The following is a 20,443-nucleotide window of genomic DNA, read 5'->3' on the forward strand; positions in this document are numbered from 1 at the left end:
GAAATTAAAAAAAGTCATAAATTTGCATCCAGTAGATTTACTACTTTTTCATTAATGGGGCCCATAGATTATTTTAACTAATTCCGAATGAATAAGCAAATCAATTGATGCAGAACGCAACACTAGGACTCTAAGGTTGGCCGTCTTTCTTCCAAATCCAGTAAAAATAAATCTCTAACTGTACTTTTCTACCAAGGCTTCACTCCTCCTCTGTCATGTAAGGCCACATAATGAATCTGAATGTTTATTTAAGTTCTCTTCACACCTGCTGCCTTTAATAATTCACCAGAACTGTGGCTGATGCAGCTGACTGTGACATCACCTGTGACGTCACAGGAAAAGCTTCCCAATAAAGCCTCTGTGCTACATTCCCTGTCCTCACTTGATGCTCACCATGCTAATGTGACTGCTTGCCTTTCATACCTGCCCCTATGAACCATCCTTCCCAGTACCGTTTCCCTCCCTCCATCCTACAAGGTGCTCCTGTCCTTTCCTCGTTGACCCCGCCCTTAGTTAGTTATGTCTGAGCCCCTGTGTCCTGTAATCGGAGTCTGAGAAGAAGGAGCGGTGAGGCAACACCAAGCTAACAAAAATGTCTGTGTTCGGTATCCCCAAAATTGTTCTGGAGAAGGGACTCACCACCTACCAGGATGACTACAGACCGCCGCCTCCACCCCCTAGGGTATGGAAACCAAAGATCCAGGAGAAAGTAAGTAAGATTTCCAAAGATTCCAATCTACCTACAGATTTATCAAAGTATTGGGTCAGAAATGTAGAATGACTGTGGAATGTGTCTCAACCACAAACATGCATTTGAGAAGGCGGGTCTTGTGGTCGTCTTGGAGTTTTCATTGTCTCCTTTGCCATTTCCTATTAAAGACTTCACCGGCTACTCTCTTAAGTAAAGGGATTGGACAGCGGTGTCCACCCGATTAGCTAATTATCTGTGACTATAATGAGATATCTTGCTGGGAAATCATAGATTTAGGTGGCTTTAACAATTCTTGTTTATGTCTTTCCCTGGACTACGAATGGTACTTCTTGAGATGTGATCCTTGGGATCACGGCAGGATATTGACGGGAGCAGGTTTATGGAACAGTTAAGGAGCGGTGTGACACACAGGCACCATTTGAACAGAGTTTACCACTGACCTCTTCTGTACCTGTGGTTATCTGCATCAGTGGTCCTCTGGGGTTCACCTGAATTTGAAAGGAGGTCAAAGAGGGAAAGTGGCCTTTTGTTGCCCTTCTCCTACCAACATACTAGGAGAAGGGCAAGGGTGTTTAACACGCGCCAGGAACTCCAGGCCACATTTTCAGGATATTCAATTGAGATTTAATTTGCATACAATTTACATACAGGACAATATTTCGAATTGGGTGTCATTTACACGTGCATAATATCTGGTTATTTGGCCTAGATCCAGCTCTCATGGACCAGCTCTCATTGGTCATACAGAAGCTTGAAATGTGGCATGCATGCAGCCCTCCTGGACCTATGTTGGAACTCCATTTTCCAGTTGATCAAGAGTGCCATTATTTGCATGATATTTCTCACTGTGGTGAACAAGAAGATTTGAAGCATGCTGCTTAGTAACAGAACGCATTAATATTATGAGCTCGTAGGTCATCTGCTGGGGTATCTTTAGGTGTTACTTCTCACCTACATTATGTTATTTTAATATGACTATGAAGTTCATTGTGAACAATATTTATTTTAAAAATGTTGACAGGGGTCTGTGGGTCCGATTCACAAATGTAAACTTAGATGCTTGGTCTAAACTTAAAACAAACGTCTGAGCTTACGACTTTGGGAATTCACAAAAGGCAATTATGAGTCCTTTCTTTATGTCGGCACTCGGGCCAGATCTCCGCCCAAGTGCGGACATCAAGATAGTGCTCGTAAAATGCCCTGTGCGAATTCCCAAAGTCATAAACGTAGACGTTGGTCTAAGTTTAGACCAAACTTCTCAGTTTACCTTTGTGAATCGGGTTCTATATTTTTACGAGCAAGAAGAAAAGTTCTTGAAAGAATCAAACACGTTGGTGCCTGCTAGAGAGCTCACAAACATTGTTAATTTTTAGAACAGGAAATTTATGTGTCATCCGAAGTCACAACGTATGAACTATTTTGTGTCACATGACATATTGTACTGAAAGCAAGTGTGCCAAAAACAAAGTGGAGAACCATCCAAGTGGACATGCGGTGATTGGCAAGCGTGAAGTGACACATGGTGGCCATTTTTAAGTCACTGGTCTAGCAATGGTTGACCGTCATGTTAGACTGGTGAGTTGAAAGCAAAATAAAGTGCACAAAAGCTCAAAAAAGATAGCAAGAAGCCCAATGGCAATTAGGCAATATTATTAATAATAATAATAATAATAAAGTTTTGAAGACTGGAGCAGGATGAGGAGCAACATGGGAGCATCAGGGGGCGTGAATGTGGAGAGTAAAAAAGAGAGCATGCAAGAGTGGCATGCAACTGGACAAGTGGGGGAGAGGGTGCAGGAAAACACATGCCCTCTCAAGGAATGTTAAATTCAATATAATGGAACAGAACTATGAGCTAATTAGTGGAAGAATTCAACTTAAACAATCAAAACACTGTGATACCAAAGTGCTTCTGGCACACAGGGTGAGGTGTGGTGCAGCGGCCAGAGCGGCTGACTCTGGAGAGCAGGGCTCACGGTTCGATCCCGGCACCAGCGGCAGCTCAGCATCATGTGAATCTGGGAAATAGCTCACTTTATCTCCCCGATGTACCCCAGTGCCTTGAAACCCTTAAGGGTGATATGTTCACACTTTACAAATAGGAATTATTATTATTACACAAGAATAGGGTGGAGAGTAATCAGATCTGAAGAAGACACCTGAGAACGACAACAAAATGATCCAATCATGACCAAGGGGCCATCCCAAAAGCCACTCTAATTATACGTATGTATTAGAAACAATAGGCCTGCCAACAGACAACCAAAGCTGTCTGCAGCCAAAACCTAAATGCAGCCCACTACACAGCAATTCCTTTTAATGGTCATGTGCCACAAGAGGTGACAAACATCATTCCTCCTATGCTATGACATGGCCATCAGAATTATGTACGAGAGAATTTGTGCCTTTGGCGGGTGCTTCCTGGTTACTGTTCCCAGATGTAGCTTGCTACAGTATTGGGCCTTTTAAAATTGGTCCATACAGGACTTCCTGCCTGGAGCCACAATACAGAGCACTTTTGCATAGGTCAATGCCTACTGCACAGCTTTCCCAACTTTTCATGTTGGTGACACACTTTTTCTCGATGGGTCAATTTTTGACACAGTAATTGAGTGTAGCGAGCGAGTGTGTCAGCGAGCCCGAACCACCTACAGGGGCTTTAGGGGGTGGGTTCTCCCCAAGAGAAAATGTTGAAAATAAGAGTAAGCAAATGGTGCATTTTCAAGAAAATTTGAGAAAGCAGGAAGGTTAATAAAGCAATTGTGAATCTGTTCTAACAAAGACAGTGACTGGCAAAATTGTTCTATCTTTCTGCTCTCTCCTAGGATGGAAGTGTGGGGTACACTGTTAAAATTCTGGGTCTGGAACAATAGTGGTCATTTTTTTAATGTGTGGTCATCAATAGAATAATGCACATAATCCAGCCTTGGAAAAATGCCAGCCATTTCATAACAGCAGTAATTCTAGACAACTTGTGGGCACCCTTGGAGCTACACCCTCTGCTGACCCATGGTAAAATGTTGAGCCTCACATAATGGTCACATAATGGTGCCATAAACATGCGGAAATCCATGGCACGATGCTCATTATGAACCCCATGGAAACAAATTGACATTAGCATGATAGCAGTATTTTTTGGCTACAGGTGGACATCGGTGGTATGAAGCTCGCCACTCGTAAAATCATGTGTCTGGCACAACAGTTGCAATTCCTGTCGTGTTGCATAATGACAGCTTTGGCAGTGTGGTGTTAATTACGATCTACTCTAAGTCTCTAAGACTGTGGTCCACGAGCTACCAACAGTGGCAAGCAGATTCATGCCACCGAGAGTTTACTGCAATTCCACTTTAGATCAACTGACAGGTCGGTCTGTCCAAAGTAAACCTATACTATGCTCTATTGGGGCAATGATGACCCCAGTGCAAAACCCATGGAACCTCGTCAGACACAGGAAACGTAAGGCACGGCACATCAAGCCTTCCTTACATCATGCCACCAAAACCGACAGAGCAGAGCGATACCAATGTCATAATAAGACATGATATTTTGATTCCCAGTACTTTAACAATGTCAACTGTGGGCACAATATTTTGATGACAGACCCTCTGATGGCATACTCTTGGTACACTTAAACTTCACAGTAGATGTGCTCTACTGTGAAGTTTAAGTGTACCGATATTCATTGTACAATGCCGCCCTTGCAGGCCATTTGTTTATGCACCTCGCATTTTTTTTAAATGTTCAATAAATAATTTAAGTGTTTTACCTCATGGTTGTGTGAGCGCACAGGTGTCTCCGTACCCCGGGGCTCAAACAGACAGCATAGACGGCTTCCCTCGTTGGCCTCCGAGCTGTGCTCCCCCGCTATTACTCTTCGTTTCCAGGCTGCCTCTCCTGTCAAAACTGCGCCATACCGAGCACATGGAATGGGAAGCAGAGGAGGCTCTTTGGACTGACTGTGCATTCATCGCGCGCAGCAAAGGGAACGAGGCCACATGCACACGCTTGCCTAACGGTCTCCCTCTCCTTCCTCCTTCCTCTGCGTACTGCGTCACTGACATGCGCAGTCCGTCCTGCTCAGTTAGTGAGTTTTTCCGCATCTCGTCGACGTCGCGTGACACCCCACACATGGCAGGCGACTCAGTACCATGTCGCGACACAGAGTCTGGAAAGCTTTGGCCTACCTTATACTGAATAGTGCATTAAGATGCTTGCGGTATTCCAGAGGAGAAACTGGAGCTACAATTACTGCCTCGATGTTATCTTGAACCAGAGAAAGTAAGATTGTTGGTATGTCACATTTATCACATAAATGTTTGGGTGGGTGTACCCCTACTCAGACACTTCCTTACAAAGCCCTAGCATAACAGCACATCACCTGAGCACTACATTGCCCCATAGCTAAATAGCCTGACCATTACTTGGAACCAGGGTATTAAATATTCTTTGGGCCATCAAATTTAATTATTTTAAATACACAATTTCTAAAATTAAAAAAAATATCCAGAATATAAACAGCTTTAGTTGTGCCTATAAAGTTTTTGTTAATAATGAAATAAACCTAACAACAGATGGAGTGTATAGTTAAATCCTGGAATCCAAGTCCTTAAGTAGAATTTATTATCAGTTGAAACAGCACAGCTCCAAGGTAAACTTCCTGTCTCTCCTCCAGACCAGCTTGTATTTCCCAGGTTCCAGTAGAACTTCTAGGACCTAGGTGACACAGGGATTGGAATGTAGAAGCAACTACAAATGATGCCACTTACTATACACTGTAATGTAAATACAACAAAGCACAGTTACACAAAATACCAAATAATGAAAATATAACATGGAGGGACTTTGGGCCAGCCCTCCTCTGTCACAGCTTGCTTAAGTTGGCATTCACATTCTGGATGAGCCACAGGCAGTATGCATGGAGAAGCGTGGGGGACAGCCTCCTTCAGCCATTGCTGAGTTTGAAATGTCGTCACATTTTATATGAGCCTGCAGAGCAGCCATTTGTTAATGGAGTTACCATTTTTAACTCTTGCAAAAAGGTGTGCGTTGTAGATTGCATGACAGAATATGATCCCGGAATGAATGAGCATCGTTCTGATGGTGTTGAGCAACTACTCATCTCATTTGTGAAACCTTTCAAGGCTATAACGTCTGCTTCAATAGCAAGGTGGGTTAAATGGACCATGAATTTGGCAGAAGTTGACTTTAAGAAGTTTCAAGCACACTCTTTGGGAGGAGATATGGCTAGCCAATCCTTCTGGAAAGGTGGAAGACTAGAGTACATCCTTAGGGCTGCTGATTGGTCAAACTCTAATACCTCCCCAAAACATTATGGTAAACTGATCAAGCACATGTCGTATGTGGTTTTACAGAACTATCAACATGCATAGTGGTAGCCTCCGACATTGTACTGAAATAGCGATTTTTCAAACTAAATGCCAAGGGAATCTGGATTTCATTAAAGACAGAGGCTATCATTATCCCACCCACCCATCCCTGGAGTTGGATGAAGGGTTTGGATTACAACATAAATAGTTTAAAAAAAGAAAACCAAACAATACAAAACTAATATGTTAAATTTTAATAATTCAAGATTGTTATATACATTCTATTTATCTATGTGCTATTTATTTAGAATGTCTTACACCTATAAAAGATGTTCCAATATTTCTCTTCAATTTCAGGTAATTCCTAGTAGTTCGTGTCCACATGTCTCTATCACCTGTAGACCTAAAGTCTTTAGTCTCTGTAAACCCCTGTAGTGCAATGGGCCGGGATATATGGTCTGGATGGAGGATGATAGGATTCCCAAAACCCTTGCAAGGTCTCTGAGCAGTATCGTGTCCTTGGATAAGACTGACCTCATGTCTTTCTGTATCTTTACCACTTTTTTGTGTGGTAAAATCGGGTGGGATAGGACCGAATCTACCTGAAAGCCTAGGAAGTCTACATTTTGAGTGGGAGTCAGAATCGACTTCTCCGTATTTATTATGAAACCCAGACTCTCCAGAAGATTCACAGTCCTAAGTAAATGATTGTGTACCTCTAATCTGTCCTGTGACATGAGTATGTCATCTAGGTAAATGATTAATCTTACTCCTCTCTCTCTCTGAGGTAAGTGACCACTGGACGAAGTACTTTCGTTGTGTTTTCCCTTGCTGAAACCCCCACCTGGGAGGGCTCACACGTGAACTTGCACACTTCAGCTGATCATGGTGAGCGGCACAGGAGAGCAACCGCATGCTGTGGCCCGATAAGCCAAAAGTCACTCTCATGGTGGGACAAGATGCGCAATGGGGTCGAGGGGGTATCCAGCCAGACTCACCGCAAATCTACGACAAAGCCCGCAGACCATTAAGGTGCACCGGTTTCCAATCAAGCGGCCTTTTTCACACCAAGAAATGTGTCGTGGTATGTGCTGCCCCCAGTTCAGGCCCAAACCGCAAGCTGCACCCGCAGTGAATTACTCTAGCTTACCGGGCTGTTCTCGCAGTGTAGACAGGGGTGGCAGAGGAGCGGCGGTGTGGTGACGCAGTGCGGAGGCACATTGAGGCAGATTGGTGGGTCGGCGGGTCAGAAACGCTGAAACTCAGCCGCGAGATCCCAAGCGGAAGCCAGAAGCCAAAACAGCAGAGCAGCGGAATTGGCGTAAGCGTAAGCACAATTTGTGATGCAACTACTTCCTTTTCACTCCTTTAGGGATCAGAGCACATGCAGAACCATCAGGGAGCTAGACATGTGCATAAAGTGCAGTACATAGTTCAATTTACTGGGCCACCTAAATAGAATTTACACAAGCCAACCTGTGTAGTCGTACACAAAATGCGTGTGCACAGAACCACAATTCCCAAATATGACGTGCCAAAAATCCTTTTGAATTTGCCCAAAGTATTTCACTTTGTGTTCAAACGTTGCTCTCGCTCACATCTGTTGCTAGCAAGGAGCAGACGTGGGCATGCCATTGCAGAGTAAACAGCACATCTCCAAAGAGGCAGCAGTTTTTTGTGTGCAGTGAGAAGCATCGCAGCCTGAACAGTGAGGGCACTTGGGGAAGCAGATTATTTAAGCAGAGGGTGGTACCCACGAAGAGGGAGAGTGAGAGCTACAAGGGTGTGTATTTACTAGAAGTCAAAATGAATTTACCCAGGACTTTCATCACATCCTCATACATCAAGGGAACACTAACAGATAGGCAGGCATACTGCACGTAAACTCCCTTGGTCCAGCCCCACCCAGCCAAACCACAACTCACCAGGTAAGATACAATGTAACTGACTAATAGCACACAACGCAAGTACTGTGCTCATTACACTAACCGGTCTTAAATAACTGTCCATCAACAGTAGTCTTGGCATGCGATCGGTTAGAAGGTGCAGAGTTACGGTTACTGCAACAGTGCCTCTGGACCAGGGCGGCCCCCCCCTTGGCACACACATACACTTCCGGGGCATGCCAGCAGTGAACTGAAGAGAAACTTTCCAATCTATCGATTACAGAGAAGCAGAAATGAACAGCACCCACTGAATGTGCAGCTTGTGTTCAATTACATACAAAGTGGCACAACACCCGGGCAGTACGCGGGTGCCCCACCACTTTGTACACATAGATGCTGTACTTGTGATGAGCTGGGAGCTGGCTGACTCCTTCGCAAGGGTACACGTTAACTTGGCCTTACACATCAGCCTAATGTTACTTCGCATTACTGACAAATCGTCTGTCGCCAAACAGGTGAAGGTGGTCATGCCATTGATAGGTGGATTCTCAACCCCCACACCTCACCCCCAACACCATAACCCCATAAAACAGAGGCACAGCAGACTCACCTGTGAAGATTGCAAGACAAGGTGTGTCATGGTGCACCCATTTTCTGTATCAAATCCATATTGAGGTCTCTCAACAAAGCTTGGAAAAACATTGCAGTATGTCACAGCCATGTGGTCTAAGATGATAGCGCTGTACGTGGTCGCAGAGGATGACACAGGTGATTAGAGTTATCCACCGACCTCGGGCGGGCAGGATAAGGACAGGGCAAGGGAGAGCAGGGCCAGAGGAATAAGGTGGGAACCTCAATTTTCAAGGTGTTTTGATGATGTTGTTACATCAGTGTTGAGGTGTCTGTCTCCCATCCTCAGCGGGTGCTGTAGGACATCTTGCATGCCAGGCTCTCTCGCGGTTTCACTGGTGCTAAAATCCCACAGAACAGCCCCCAATGACTTCCAAGTGGCTCCTGCTAAAACAACCACCACACAATCAGCGATTGTGCTGCAGCAAGCACCGGCAGGGCACATTGGAAGGTGCTTTGGGCAACTAAGTACATATTGCACTGCATCATTCATGCACACCATGTACAATACCATTGAGATTGTACAGTAAGTATCTGAAAATTGCCAATTATCGCTGACTGTGTCCACCTCAAAGTATTTCAAATGAAATTGACTTGCTAATAAGCAACAATCATGGATAAGATTTTTGTTTTAGTGATATTGCATGAAATCACACAACTATAAATATATAAAGAAGTTTCTCCATGGTAGTTATATTCTTCCTATCTTCCCCGGGCATCAGTGGCAAAGATCTGTTTAACCCATGGACACAATTGTCTGCTTCCCTTGATACCTTTAAGAGAATTACAAGTACAGTACCTGGACGCAAAACTGATCACAATACTGGAGCACACCACAAGCACAACGGATGAAGCAGCACCATCATCGTCTAGTAACAATAACCCCACTTAATAATGCAAAGGACCAAGGCGTTAAAGATGAAACTCTGATCCAGCATTGTATGGTCTCATTAATTGGTAACGATGTACACAAAATGAATTATTTCATACCTGCAATATGTAGCATACTAGAAGGCCAGAGAGACTCTGTCGATCCCACAAGAATAGCAGTAACCTATGCCACAAGGTCAGCTCTTGTACATTTTTCTTTAATACATTTGTTGATACCTGCTCACCCTACCTAAAGAGTACAAGGGTTGAGGACACAAAATTAAACTGTTGTAAAAAAACGTATAGTAGAGTGGACTTTGAACCCTCGTATACAACTAAAGGAGGTCATTGTTATGCTATGTTGTGTGTATTTGTAAAGAACACTATCACTCGCGAGGGTATCCTGGTGCTGAGCAGGTGTAGGTGCCTAGCCCTGCCTATGGTAAGTTTGTTCATTGAAAAGTCAGGTCTTTAGCTTCTTAAAGAATTCAAGAAGAGAGAAGGAGGCTCTGATGTGGAAAGGGAAGGCACACCACGCTTTAGGTGCAATGTAAGAGACTGCCTGTACTCCTGATCTGGTTTTGTATATGCGTGGGATGTGTGTGAGTAGGAGTCCTGAGGAGTGAAGGTGTCTGGGAGGTTGGTGGAAGGAGATTGGACTTTTCAGGTTGGTGGGGCCTCAGTTGTATAGTGCCTTGAATGAGTGTGTAAGGAGTTTGAATTTAGTCCATTTGTGTATAGGGAGTCAGTATAGTTCCTGGAGGTGTGTGCGATGCAAGTTTTTCATGGGAGGTTGAGGATAAGTCTGGCTACCGAGTTCTGGATGATTTGTGGTCTTCTAGTGAGTTGCTTGGTGATCCCATCATAGAGGGTGTTCCCATAGTCCAACTTACTGGTGACTAGGGCATGAGTGACAGTCTTTCTAGTGTTGCTCGGGACCCATTTGAAGATATTCTTCAGTGTCTTCAGGGTGTGGAAGCAGGATGCAGTGACGGGGGTGACTTTTGTGGTCATGTCCAATTTGCTGTTGATGATTACTCAGAGGTTCCTGGCATGGGTTTTGAGTGTGTGTGGGTCTGAGTTTGGCCAGCCACCAGTTGGATTTCCATGGTGAGGTGCTCTTGCCGAAGATCACTACTACTGTCTTCTCGGTATTGAGTTTGAGACAGTTAGCTTTCATCCAGTTAGCAACTTGGTTCATGCAGGCGGTGAACTCATTTCTTGTGTCGGGGGTCTTGCCCGAGAGGGATAGTTTGAGTTGTGTGTCGTCTGCATAGGAGAGAATGTTGATGTTGTGTGCATGAATGATGTTGAGTGTGGGGCTGAGCGCTGAGCCTTGAGGCACACCACAGGTGAATTTATAGTCAATGAAAGCTTTCTGGATACCAGACCAAAACTACACATCATATCAGGTCTGTCACTGGCACTTACAACTAATTATTTCTTGAGCAAGGAGTTTTTACCCCAGTGTTAAACATTTTGAATCTACTTATATATATCCAGCTACCAATCTGTTTTCCCAATTGATACAAATGTGCAAAAAGACAATTGATGTTACACCCATGATTTTGCTGGCCACCTATGGCCAACTATTTATTTTTAGATCTGGCTTGACAATGCAGCAGTCTGCAAGATTTATTGATACCAATTCTTTAAAATGCACACAGAATGGGCTTTGACTCCTCCCAGAGGAGTAGTTTCTCTATCTTCTCATGCTATTGGCTGTTTGATGTACCAATCAACCCCATACGGAGTGCTACATTGCAATGCGCAGGAGACTATTCATATCTCAAAAGTGTACTGAATAATTAGTTATACATTAAAATTTTAATCTCATGCATGCAATTCTTTTTGGTTAGTTTTAGGTCTTGCATAGGCAGCGCATGCGCTGCCTCTACGCGGCATCAAGTAATCAGTATTACTACTGAAACTCCACCCATTGCATTTGTCTTTGTTTTGTCGCTTGCCATTGGTGAAATCTGGCATTGCTGTTCTTAGCTTGGTCATTGTTGGCTTGTGGTCCAATACATCACTTCCTTTTTCTTCCGTTTCTGGAGCAAGCAGCATCGACCAACTACAGTTAACTTACGCAGCTGGCTGTTATCTTTTTATTTAGGGACTACTTTTTTTCTTTGCTGCTCACATTTCCACATCTGGCAGCTTCCTGCACTTACCCGACCCTGTTTATTTACTTACGTTTCATTTATTCATAATTAAATCACGCTTACATGATGCAGTCCACGCCGAGGCTCGAACGCTGTTTTCCTACTTTGAAGTCAGCAGCGTTATTTGTTGAGCCACCTCCTCGCATCGTTTGTTGTACTTGGTTTCAGATGCTACATTTGTCCGTCTCAACCTTGTTTTTTTTTTATTGAATCTGTCTCCCCCTCCATGTGTATTATTTTTTTAATTTGTCTCTCCCCAGCCCCACCCCGAGATCGCGGTTTATTTTTTAATAATTAAATAATGCCGCCTACGCCGAGGCTCGACCCCTGTTCTCCAGCTCCAAAGTTAGCACCTTCAGCAGCGCGGGCAGCCTGCCATCTGTTTTGGATCAGGTTACAAAGGCTTTCACTTTCACCGCTTCGCTGACGCGCTTGTTTTCCCCAGCGAGCGCACACCACTCGTTGACTTTCTAGTTTTGTATTTGTCACCGGAAGCAACACTACACTTTTCATCCACTTTCGTGCTCTTTCAGCTCTTGTGTTTAAAGACTCTTTTTTGTCCTCCCTCGTCAGTGCAATGGCAGTGGTGGGCACCACACACAACACTCTTGGCAATGGCGGGCGCTTCTTGTTTATTTTTGTCCCGGCAGCTGCCTCTGCATCAGACCACCACCAGCGGACTCGGGCCGCCGTAGCGTTGCTATCCCCCTGCTGCCGCTAGCGCTGCCAGCCTATCATCTAGCAGCACCGTGTCCAGCTCTCCCAGTGATGGCAGCGACTTCATGTTCATGTATGGATCCAGATTCCCCCAGCCACATTCCGCCCGCTGATAGGCTGCCCTACATTGACATGGACTGCAGTGCCTCAGCGCTTTGCCAACCTGCGCCAGCCCAATATCAGTGTCTCAGTTATCTGGCATACCGAACTGGCTCCTACTCACTGCCTCTGTTCGGCCAACAGCAACCCCCGTGCTCTGCCTGCATGGAGGACTACACTATCATGGCACAGCCCTGACTGACTGACTGACTGCCTTCCTGCCCCCACACTGCTACCCCGCAGTACAGCCACAGCACAACGGCTACATGCCCCGAGTCTGCCCCACAGCAAACTTTCCTGCCATTGAGGTCATCCACAGCCGGGTGCAGTTCAGCAGCACAGGGATCTCAAGGTATGTGGCATAACAGAATAAGAACGGACGTGCTAGAGGTAGGCTTTTATTTATTTATTTGCACTTCTATGTAGTGTGTTCTTGACCCGAAGGTATCAGAGCGCTTTACATCCGCACAAGTTGCATTGCAGACAAACACAAGGCTTGTTTAAATTCTTTTTTTATAACTTGTTCCTAGCCGCAATTAGAATGTTGGATATGCTCAGTTGCACTGCGCCCGAGATGTCTCGTTTACAGTCACTTCCTTTACTTAAGACCTTTGAAAACACAAGAGCGGTCCCTCACTAGCCTCACGAGGCCTGCAGCGCAAGAGGTCAGCAGAAACCTTAGCCTGGATCCTTATATCCCTTTAACCTAACCTCCCGCATTTCGCTCATTAGTAAAATTGTTTTATTGCAGTCTGAGTCGGGCACCTTCATTTGGCTAGTACAGGATAACGTCTTTCTTGTATAATAGACATGTGTCTAGTATGGACCCAGCACGGCGTTTTTAATTTACACAAAGAACAGTTAAACCTTTACTTTTCGGATTACAAAATGTTTGTACAGTGTATTCAGGTGCTCGTTATTTCTGTTTTCTTCACTGAGCTTTGCACTTTCTTTGCTTCTGACAGATTCTCTTAACACCCTGTTTTATTCTTTGGTGCACGCATGTTTGATTGTCTTGCTTTGCTTCCCACTCTTCCTAGATCCCCGTCAATGCCCCGGTCTCCAGGTGTGCCTCTTTGGGAAAAACCTTAACCTTCACAGATGTTACGAACTCATGCGCAGTATACAAGCCTGGCTTCCTTTACCATGCTAAGTTAATATTGTGATGTACTAGCCAGTGCAAGCAACAGAAAGATTGACATCGCCACCCATGATATTTTTTGGGGTGGGCTGTAACGGGGTGGCCTGGACTGGAGTGGGTTGTTTGAAGTGGGGTGGAATGGAGTGGGGTGGAATGGGGTGGTGTGAATTGGAGTGGGGTAGATTGGATTGGCGTGGGGTGGGGGGATTGAAGTGGAGTTGATTGGATTTCAGTGGGGTGGATTGGATTGAGTTGGATTGGGGTGGGTTGGGTTGAACTGGATTGGGGTGGATTGGATTGGGGTGGGGTAGATTGGAGTGGGGTGGGTTGGATTGGGGTAGACTGGATTTGGCTGGATTTGGGTGGCGTGGATTGGAGTGGCGTGGATTGGAGTGGGGTGGATTGGAGTGGGGTGGATGTGGGCGAGGTGGATTGGAGTGGAGTGGGGCGCACTGTTTTGGATAGGAGTGGGGCTGATTGTTATGGATTGGACTGGATTGGGGCAGATTGGAGTGGGGGCAGATTGTAATGGGGGCAGATTGGAGTGGGGCAAAGTGAAGAGGGACAGATTGTTTTGGATTGCAGTGGAGCAGATTGTTTTTGATTGGAGTGGGGCAGATTGTTTTGGATTGGTGTGGGGCAGATTGTTTTGGATTGGAGTGGGTGGATTTTGGTGGATTGGAGTGGAGTGGGATGGATTGGAGATGGAGTGATGTGGATTGGATTAGGGTGAGGCGATAGGATTGGAGTGGGTTAGATTGGATTGGGCTGGATTGGTCTGAATTGGATTGGTGTGGGTGGATTGGAGTGGTGTGAATTGGGATGGAGTGGGTGGATTGGGGTGAAGTGGACTGGATTGGAGATGGGCGGATTGGAGTGGGGGGAATTGGAGATTGCCAGATTGATGTGGATTGAATGGGGCAGATTGGACAAAATGTTTTTGATTGGGGTGGGGCAGATTAATGTGGATTAGAGTGGGGCAGACTGTTATGGATTGGAATGGGGTGGATTGAAGTGGAGCAGACTGGAGTGCTGGCAGATTGTTCTGGATTGGAGTGGGGCAGATTGCAGTGGGAAGGATTAGAGTGGGGCAGATTGTTTAGGATTGGAGTGGGGTGGATTTGAGTGGGCAGATTGTTTTGGATTGGCATGGGGCAGATTGTTTTGGATTGGAGTGGGGAAGACTGTTTTGGGTTGGAGTGGGGCAGACTGTTTTGAATTAGAGTGGGCAGATTGTTTTAGATTGGAGTGGGGCAGATTGGAGTTGGGCAGATTGGAGTGGGGCAGATTGTTTTAGATTGGAGTGGGGCAGATTGTTTTGGACTGGAGTGGGGCTGATTGGAGAGCAGAAAATTGAAGTGGGGCAGATTGTTTTGGATTGAAGTGGAGCATATTTTTTTGGTTTGTAGTGGGGCAGACTGGAGTGGGTGGGTTGGGAGGAATGGAGTGTGATGGACTGGAGTGGATTGGATGGGGTGAGTGGTATGGCTTGGAGTGGGGTGGATTGGATTGGTCTGGGTGAATTGGATTGAGTAGGAATAATTGGTGTGAGGTGAGGTGGGGTGGATTGGATTGGATTGGGGCATATTGGAGTTGGGTGTATTGGGGTGTACTGCACGATTGTGTGTTAAAGCATCATTTCAGAAATTATACATAAGAAAGCAACAATGTCGCATTGTAGTAACATAATCCTCACCGTTTGAGAACAGTGCCCACAATCAAACACAAAGAAAAAATGAGTGCAAAGTGAGAAAAGCAGACTAGGCAAAATAAAAAAAAGGTAACTATAGAAAATTAATCTTTGCAATTTTGTTTGTCTTGCTGGTCATGTTTTTTGCCAGGAACGCCTTCTGTGTGCAGGGCACTAACTTAAAAAAAAAAAAAAATAGTACCTCAAGCACGTCAAGAGCAGCGGACGGGCACTGATTTAGTTGAATCAATCAGGGCCTGGTCCCTGCTCCGCAGAGAGGAACGGAAATGATGTTAGGCCTGCCTTGACGAATTACAAGGCTGTAACGAAGAGTGCCATGCAAGCCAAAAGATGGTATGCAGTGGGCGAACTCCAAGGTCTTTTCTGTAAACAAGAGTGTCTCGTAAGCAAGACGCATGCGCTAAGACATGCTTTTGAAGGCTCGGCCTTAACAAGCATTGGCAAAACAATACATCTGGCTTTAATGGGGTGGCACAAAAAGATAATGGCATGCACAAATGCTTAAGTAAGGTTGTACAGATCACATACCACTAAAAACACCTTCTTGTGATATTCAGTTGAAAAATATCATAAAATCCATGATGCATGCAAAAGCATCCACAATTGGAACTCATAGCTATCTAGATGGCTTTTTGGGGAATATTTACCAAAAAGTTACGGAGTGCAGCGTTAGCCTTCTTGACTTATGGCCACGCTTCGCTACTTCTGAAACACAGGGCTGCACTGTATTTACAACAATACGGTGCAGCCCTGTGTTTCCACCTGCGATGGTGCTAATTTCAGCTGCCTAGCACCAACCTAGGCACCCTTGCACCATAGTGCAAAGGTGCCTGCATTGTGGGGAATTATTGTTTATATGCAGGAAGGTGCGGGCCCCTTCCAGCATAAGGACTATCTTAAATGATGATTTGTAACTTCTATGTGTGCGGCTTTGTGCAGCACATAGAAGTTGCAACTCATCATTTTTAAAATTATTGTTTATGTGTAAAAAGGATCACCTTCCTGCACATAAATAATAATGCATGGCGTTTTGCTGTTTTTATGTGTGCTACACAATGCAGCACGCATAGAAACAGCAATAACAAGGAGAAATAAAGCATTTCTACTCATTGCGTCCTGTTAAGACCAGGTGTTCCCTGTGCTTAATTTTGGCGCTGCCACGTATTTACGCCACTCTTGTAAATATGGGGCAGCATCCAAATCAATGTGCGTTGCGGCGGTACACCCACCACAACACCCACTGCCCACCCCTTCAACGCTAAGTATAGCATGAAAGGGTGCCTTATTTACAAGGCAGCGTTAAGCCACGTCAAGTGTATCGCCACCACAATGTTAAAAAAGTGAAGTTCTGGTGGTGATAGGGTCTTGTAAAATATGCCCCTTTGTTGCTTCTGCTTCCAAATGATTACATATTAGAGGGGCAAATAGTGTATTAAAGCGGTCATACACTGCAGAGAAAAAACTGTTCTCTCCCAAGTCCTGCATCACTAGCAATATGCATTCCAGAATGTTCCTTCGGCTGATGATGTCTGCTTGGGTTTTTAGATCTACTGTGACATAATACATCAACTAGTCCCTTTAAAGACATTATTCAAAGAGTCCCTGGCAACCATTTCAGAAACATTGGCAATATTAACCACAGATACTGCCAGAGAACCGCTGACCAGGACCCAAAGAACAGGCCACACAGATTGGAGCACTCAAGGGGCTGTTTCACTGGAATGGTCTTTGCTAACACAGAATCCCAGAAACTATATAAATTAGTGAGTACCCTGAGAAGGTCCAAAGCAGCGTGGTTTGCACCTGGTAATGTGGTTAGAGGTGAAGGGAGCCTAGAGAGGCGTACAGAGGGTAGAAAGCACTGTGGTGGGGAATCAAGAGGAGTCATCAAGTGCATCAAGTCAGGAGTATTCTGCAGTGATCTAGCTCTTATCCTCTGAATCTTACACAGTGGGTCCTCTGACTCCCTAAGGCACGCACTTCTTGATTTTTCCATTTAAATAGCCTTCACTTGATGAATATGTTGTAGAGTAACAGGTTGACAGGTATCCATTTTTATTCAATGATCTTCCTCAATTTCCACGTAATACCCTCACTCTGCCCAGGGTACATCTCTTCCACAGGTTTGCCCCCATTCACCACGTGTTCACAAGACGCATGCCATGGCCGCGGCTGAGTGCCTTGGACACAGGTTGGTAAAGCAACAGCGCCATTGTAAAGCAGGGAGCTAAAGCAGGGCAGGCAGGGTAGAAACCAACCTTGAATAGGGTGGAGGAAGGGAAGCCCTTCTGCCTGCTAATGCCTATCGCACTAGAGCCTATCTGAGGCTGCAGGCTGCAAGCTAAAGGGAGCAAACGTGAGCAAATGCTTGCACTTAAGGTGCACGACATGGTAAACAAAAGCCGCTATGACGCAGCCATGGACAGGCACTGACTGTCAGGTCTAAACTGTAGATGCACAGCTTAGGTGCTCTGTTCCTGAAGAGACCGACCATGGTTGAACTAATGGCCTAGCCTACATGACTCAGTGCTCTAGGCTGAGAGTAGTCTGCGCAGCTACATGTGGAGCAAGATCCATCCAACTGCTGAAGGTCCCAGCAGTATCTGTAGGTCTCTATTTTGAGATTTGGTCGGCCATTTTAGCTGGGCCCATTCATTAACATGTGGCCTTGAGGTTTTAGCACAAAGCCAAGGAACCCTTTCCCTAAGCTGGCAAACCAACTTCCCACGCGACCAAATCCTTTACCAATCTTTTCCCACACACCCTCTTCAGTCAAATCCTCTATCTCATGATGGATCGTGGTAATGTTGCTTATATATCTTTCCAGATCCTTGCTGTTGTGTGGAATATACGTACAACATTCCTGAACTTTCAATAATTTACAGACTCCGCCCTCTTTTGCTAATAATACATCTAAAGCAAGGCGGTTCTGCAAAACCATCGTTCTGATCGATAACATCTCTCCATCCACAAGTATCAATGACTTTGCTGTATTCATTGACAATTCATCAACCACAGTCGCCAATCATCTAATCTTCACATCATTCAAAACCACACCCAAACTCGGTATCATAGCTTCAAAAATGTCTCCAATCACTACTCCTGCACTTGCAGCTAGCTTCACCCTCGAATGCTGTCCATCCTCCAAAAGCTCCAAATCCTCTGCATGGTAAATCTTCGGAAAAATAATTCCCAAATAGCACGTACCATACCAATTCACAGGCAACCTGACATAGGCATTATTTCCACACACATAATAAACAGTTGAAATCACTTGCACAGAGCCTTGCAAAAAGTTCTTAGCAGAATCTTCCATGGTGAAAATATGATCACACTTACTCTGACCCTCCGGAACCTTTTCATAGTAGGTCTGATAACGTCTCACACACAGCTTTCCCCTCTGCTCCTTGTCCAATGCTATAGGACCATAACTTCCTCTAGCTCTGTGAGATTTTTCTTCTTCGGTCCAATCTACTGGACTATCTCCTGTATCTCGTGTTTGTGTTAGTCTTCTATATCTATCCTCTACCTGATTTACAAATTTCTTTTCTACATCTGATAATGAACAGGTCAAATTATGCAGATGAGCATAAGCCATATCCAGTTCCAAAGACGGTATGAAATACTTCCGAAGTCTGTCCTCTGACTTATAATAGTCATACTAACTCAAATGCTTGTAGGCTGGAACTTCAGGAAGCACTGCATCGTAATTGGAAAAGAAATACTCAAACTGACTTCTTTCATAGAAAATACTAAGCAACAAACTACATGAAATTCCATACGTCAGTGGAAGATGATGACATCTAATACCCTCGTCCACTGAGGCAGGTAACTGCATGCACACGTAACAGTCTTTTGCATCCATCGCATCCACATACTCGTATAGCAACCTCGCATACGCATTAAGCTTAAAATCACCTTTAGACAAATCTATGTGAAATCTACGACTCTCCTCGATTAGTAAAGCTCTTTCAGCTCCTATGGTGACCTCTTTTTGGCTAGAAGTGGTAGGTGTAGGTGTTCCTTGTACCTCCCCTTCCTGCGAAACAATTTATGAAGCTACAACTATGATGATTATAGAGACTATCAATCCACCTACAAGCAGCCGCGGTCGGTAATAGGAGTAACTGCAGGGCGGTGACGTGGGGAGGGGGAGGGGCAGGGTGGGGGTTAGTAAACTAACGATTACGGAGGTTTACAGGTAAGTTAACATATAAATTAATAAAACGAATTTCGTTACGTGCATTGCATCGCATTTGGGGATGCAGTGCACGCAACGAAATTCGTTTTATTAATTTATATGTTAACTTACCTGTAAACCTCCGTAATCCATAGTTTACTACCCCCACCCTGCCCCTCCCCCTCCCCACGTCACCACCCTGCAGTTACTCCTACTACCGACCGCGGCTGCCTACAAGTGTACCTACTACTAATTTGGACCTACGATGAGTGTTTCCTGCATCCATGATCTCACAAAGTTCTCAAAAGTTCTAGGTTTTAGCAGCAAACAATTAAAAATCTCTTTATCCTTCAAACGTCGCTTGCTAACCAGTTCGATCAATACTCCGAGAAGCTGGAAATCCCCTCTGCAAATTCAGTTCCTTATTTACACAGTCCACAAAAAGACTTCCCTAGCCCTCTCTCGTCTTCTCTGCAGAAAGTCCCTAAGTTTATTCTTCTTCCACTCTGGCCCAGGTTATCTTCTTTATAGACTTTTATTTACAACAAAGTTCACTTTCAGTCCAAAATAAGATCAGCTCCCAGAATCTCTAAAACATGCTTCAAAAGTTCAAGACGAAGAATGATCACCTCATGGGCTGGTGCTTCAAATCCAAACGTTGGAAAGACCAATCTTTGCAGTATCAGTTCATGGACTTTACTCAGAAGTGGGGGATTCGGAACAGTCAGAGTCAGCACTCCTTCGATTTCAAAACCTGGGACCACCAATCCCAAATCTATTTTCACATTCGGGGCTCTGATTGACACAACCCCTTTCAATACGATCCAGTGCACAACCAACTGCGTCAGCAACCCTCACAGCTTGACTTGCCCTCTCAGATGGCCCTGCCACCTCAGCTGGATTTTGATTCACAAAAGGGGCTGCTTCTTCCAAGGGTGCTGGGACTCTGCGGGTATGGGAGGCATGCACCCAGTTCGGCAATCCTCCACACTTCACTGCCATGTT

The 20,443-nt window shown here is 44.9% G+C and overlaps 1 protein-coding gene across 6 annotated transcripts in view; it reads left to right on the forward strand.

Moving 5' to 3' along the window:
* The first annotated feature begins 392 nt into the window (after window positions 1–392).
* LOC146863859 (uncharacterized) overlaps window positions 393–20,443 on the forward strand; it is a 617,506-nt gene continuing 597,455 nt past the window's right edge. For all 6 annotated transcript variants that reach the window (XM_085628521.1, XM_085628550.1, XM_085628559.1 and 3 more), the window contains exon 1: window positions 393–709. In XM_085628521.1, coding sequence (XP_085484647.1) covers window positions 593–709 — 117 coding nt within the window. In that variant the 5' untranslated portion in view covers window positions 393–592. The remainder of the gene's footprint in view (window positions 710–20,443) is intronic.

This window comes from Triturus cristatus, chromosome 2_1 (assembly GCF_964204655.1).
Source record: "Triturus cristatus chromosome 2_1, aTriCri1.1, whole genome shotgun sequence".
In the NCBI taxonomy this organism is placed as follows: domain Eukaryota; kingdom Metazoa; phylum Chordata; class Amphibia; order Caudata; family Salamandridae; genus Triturus; species Triturus cristatus.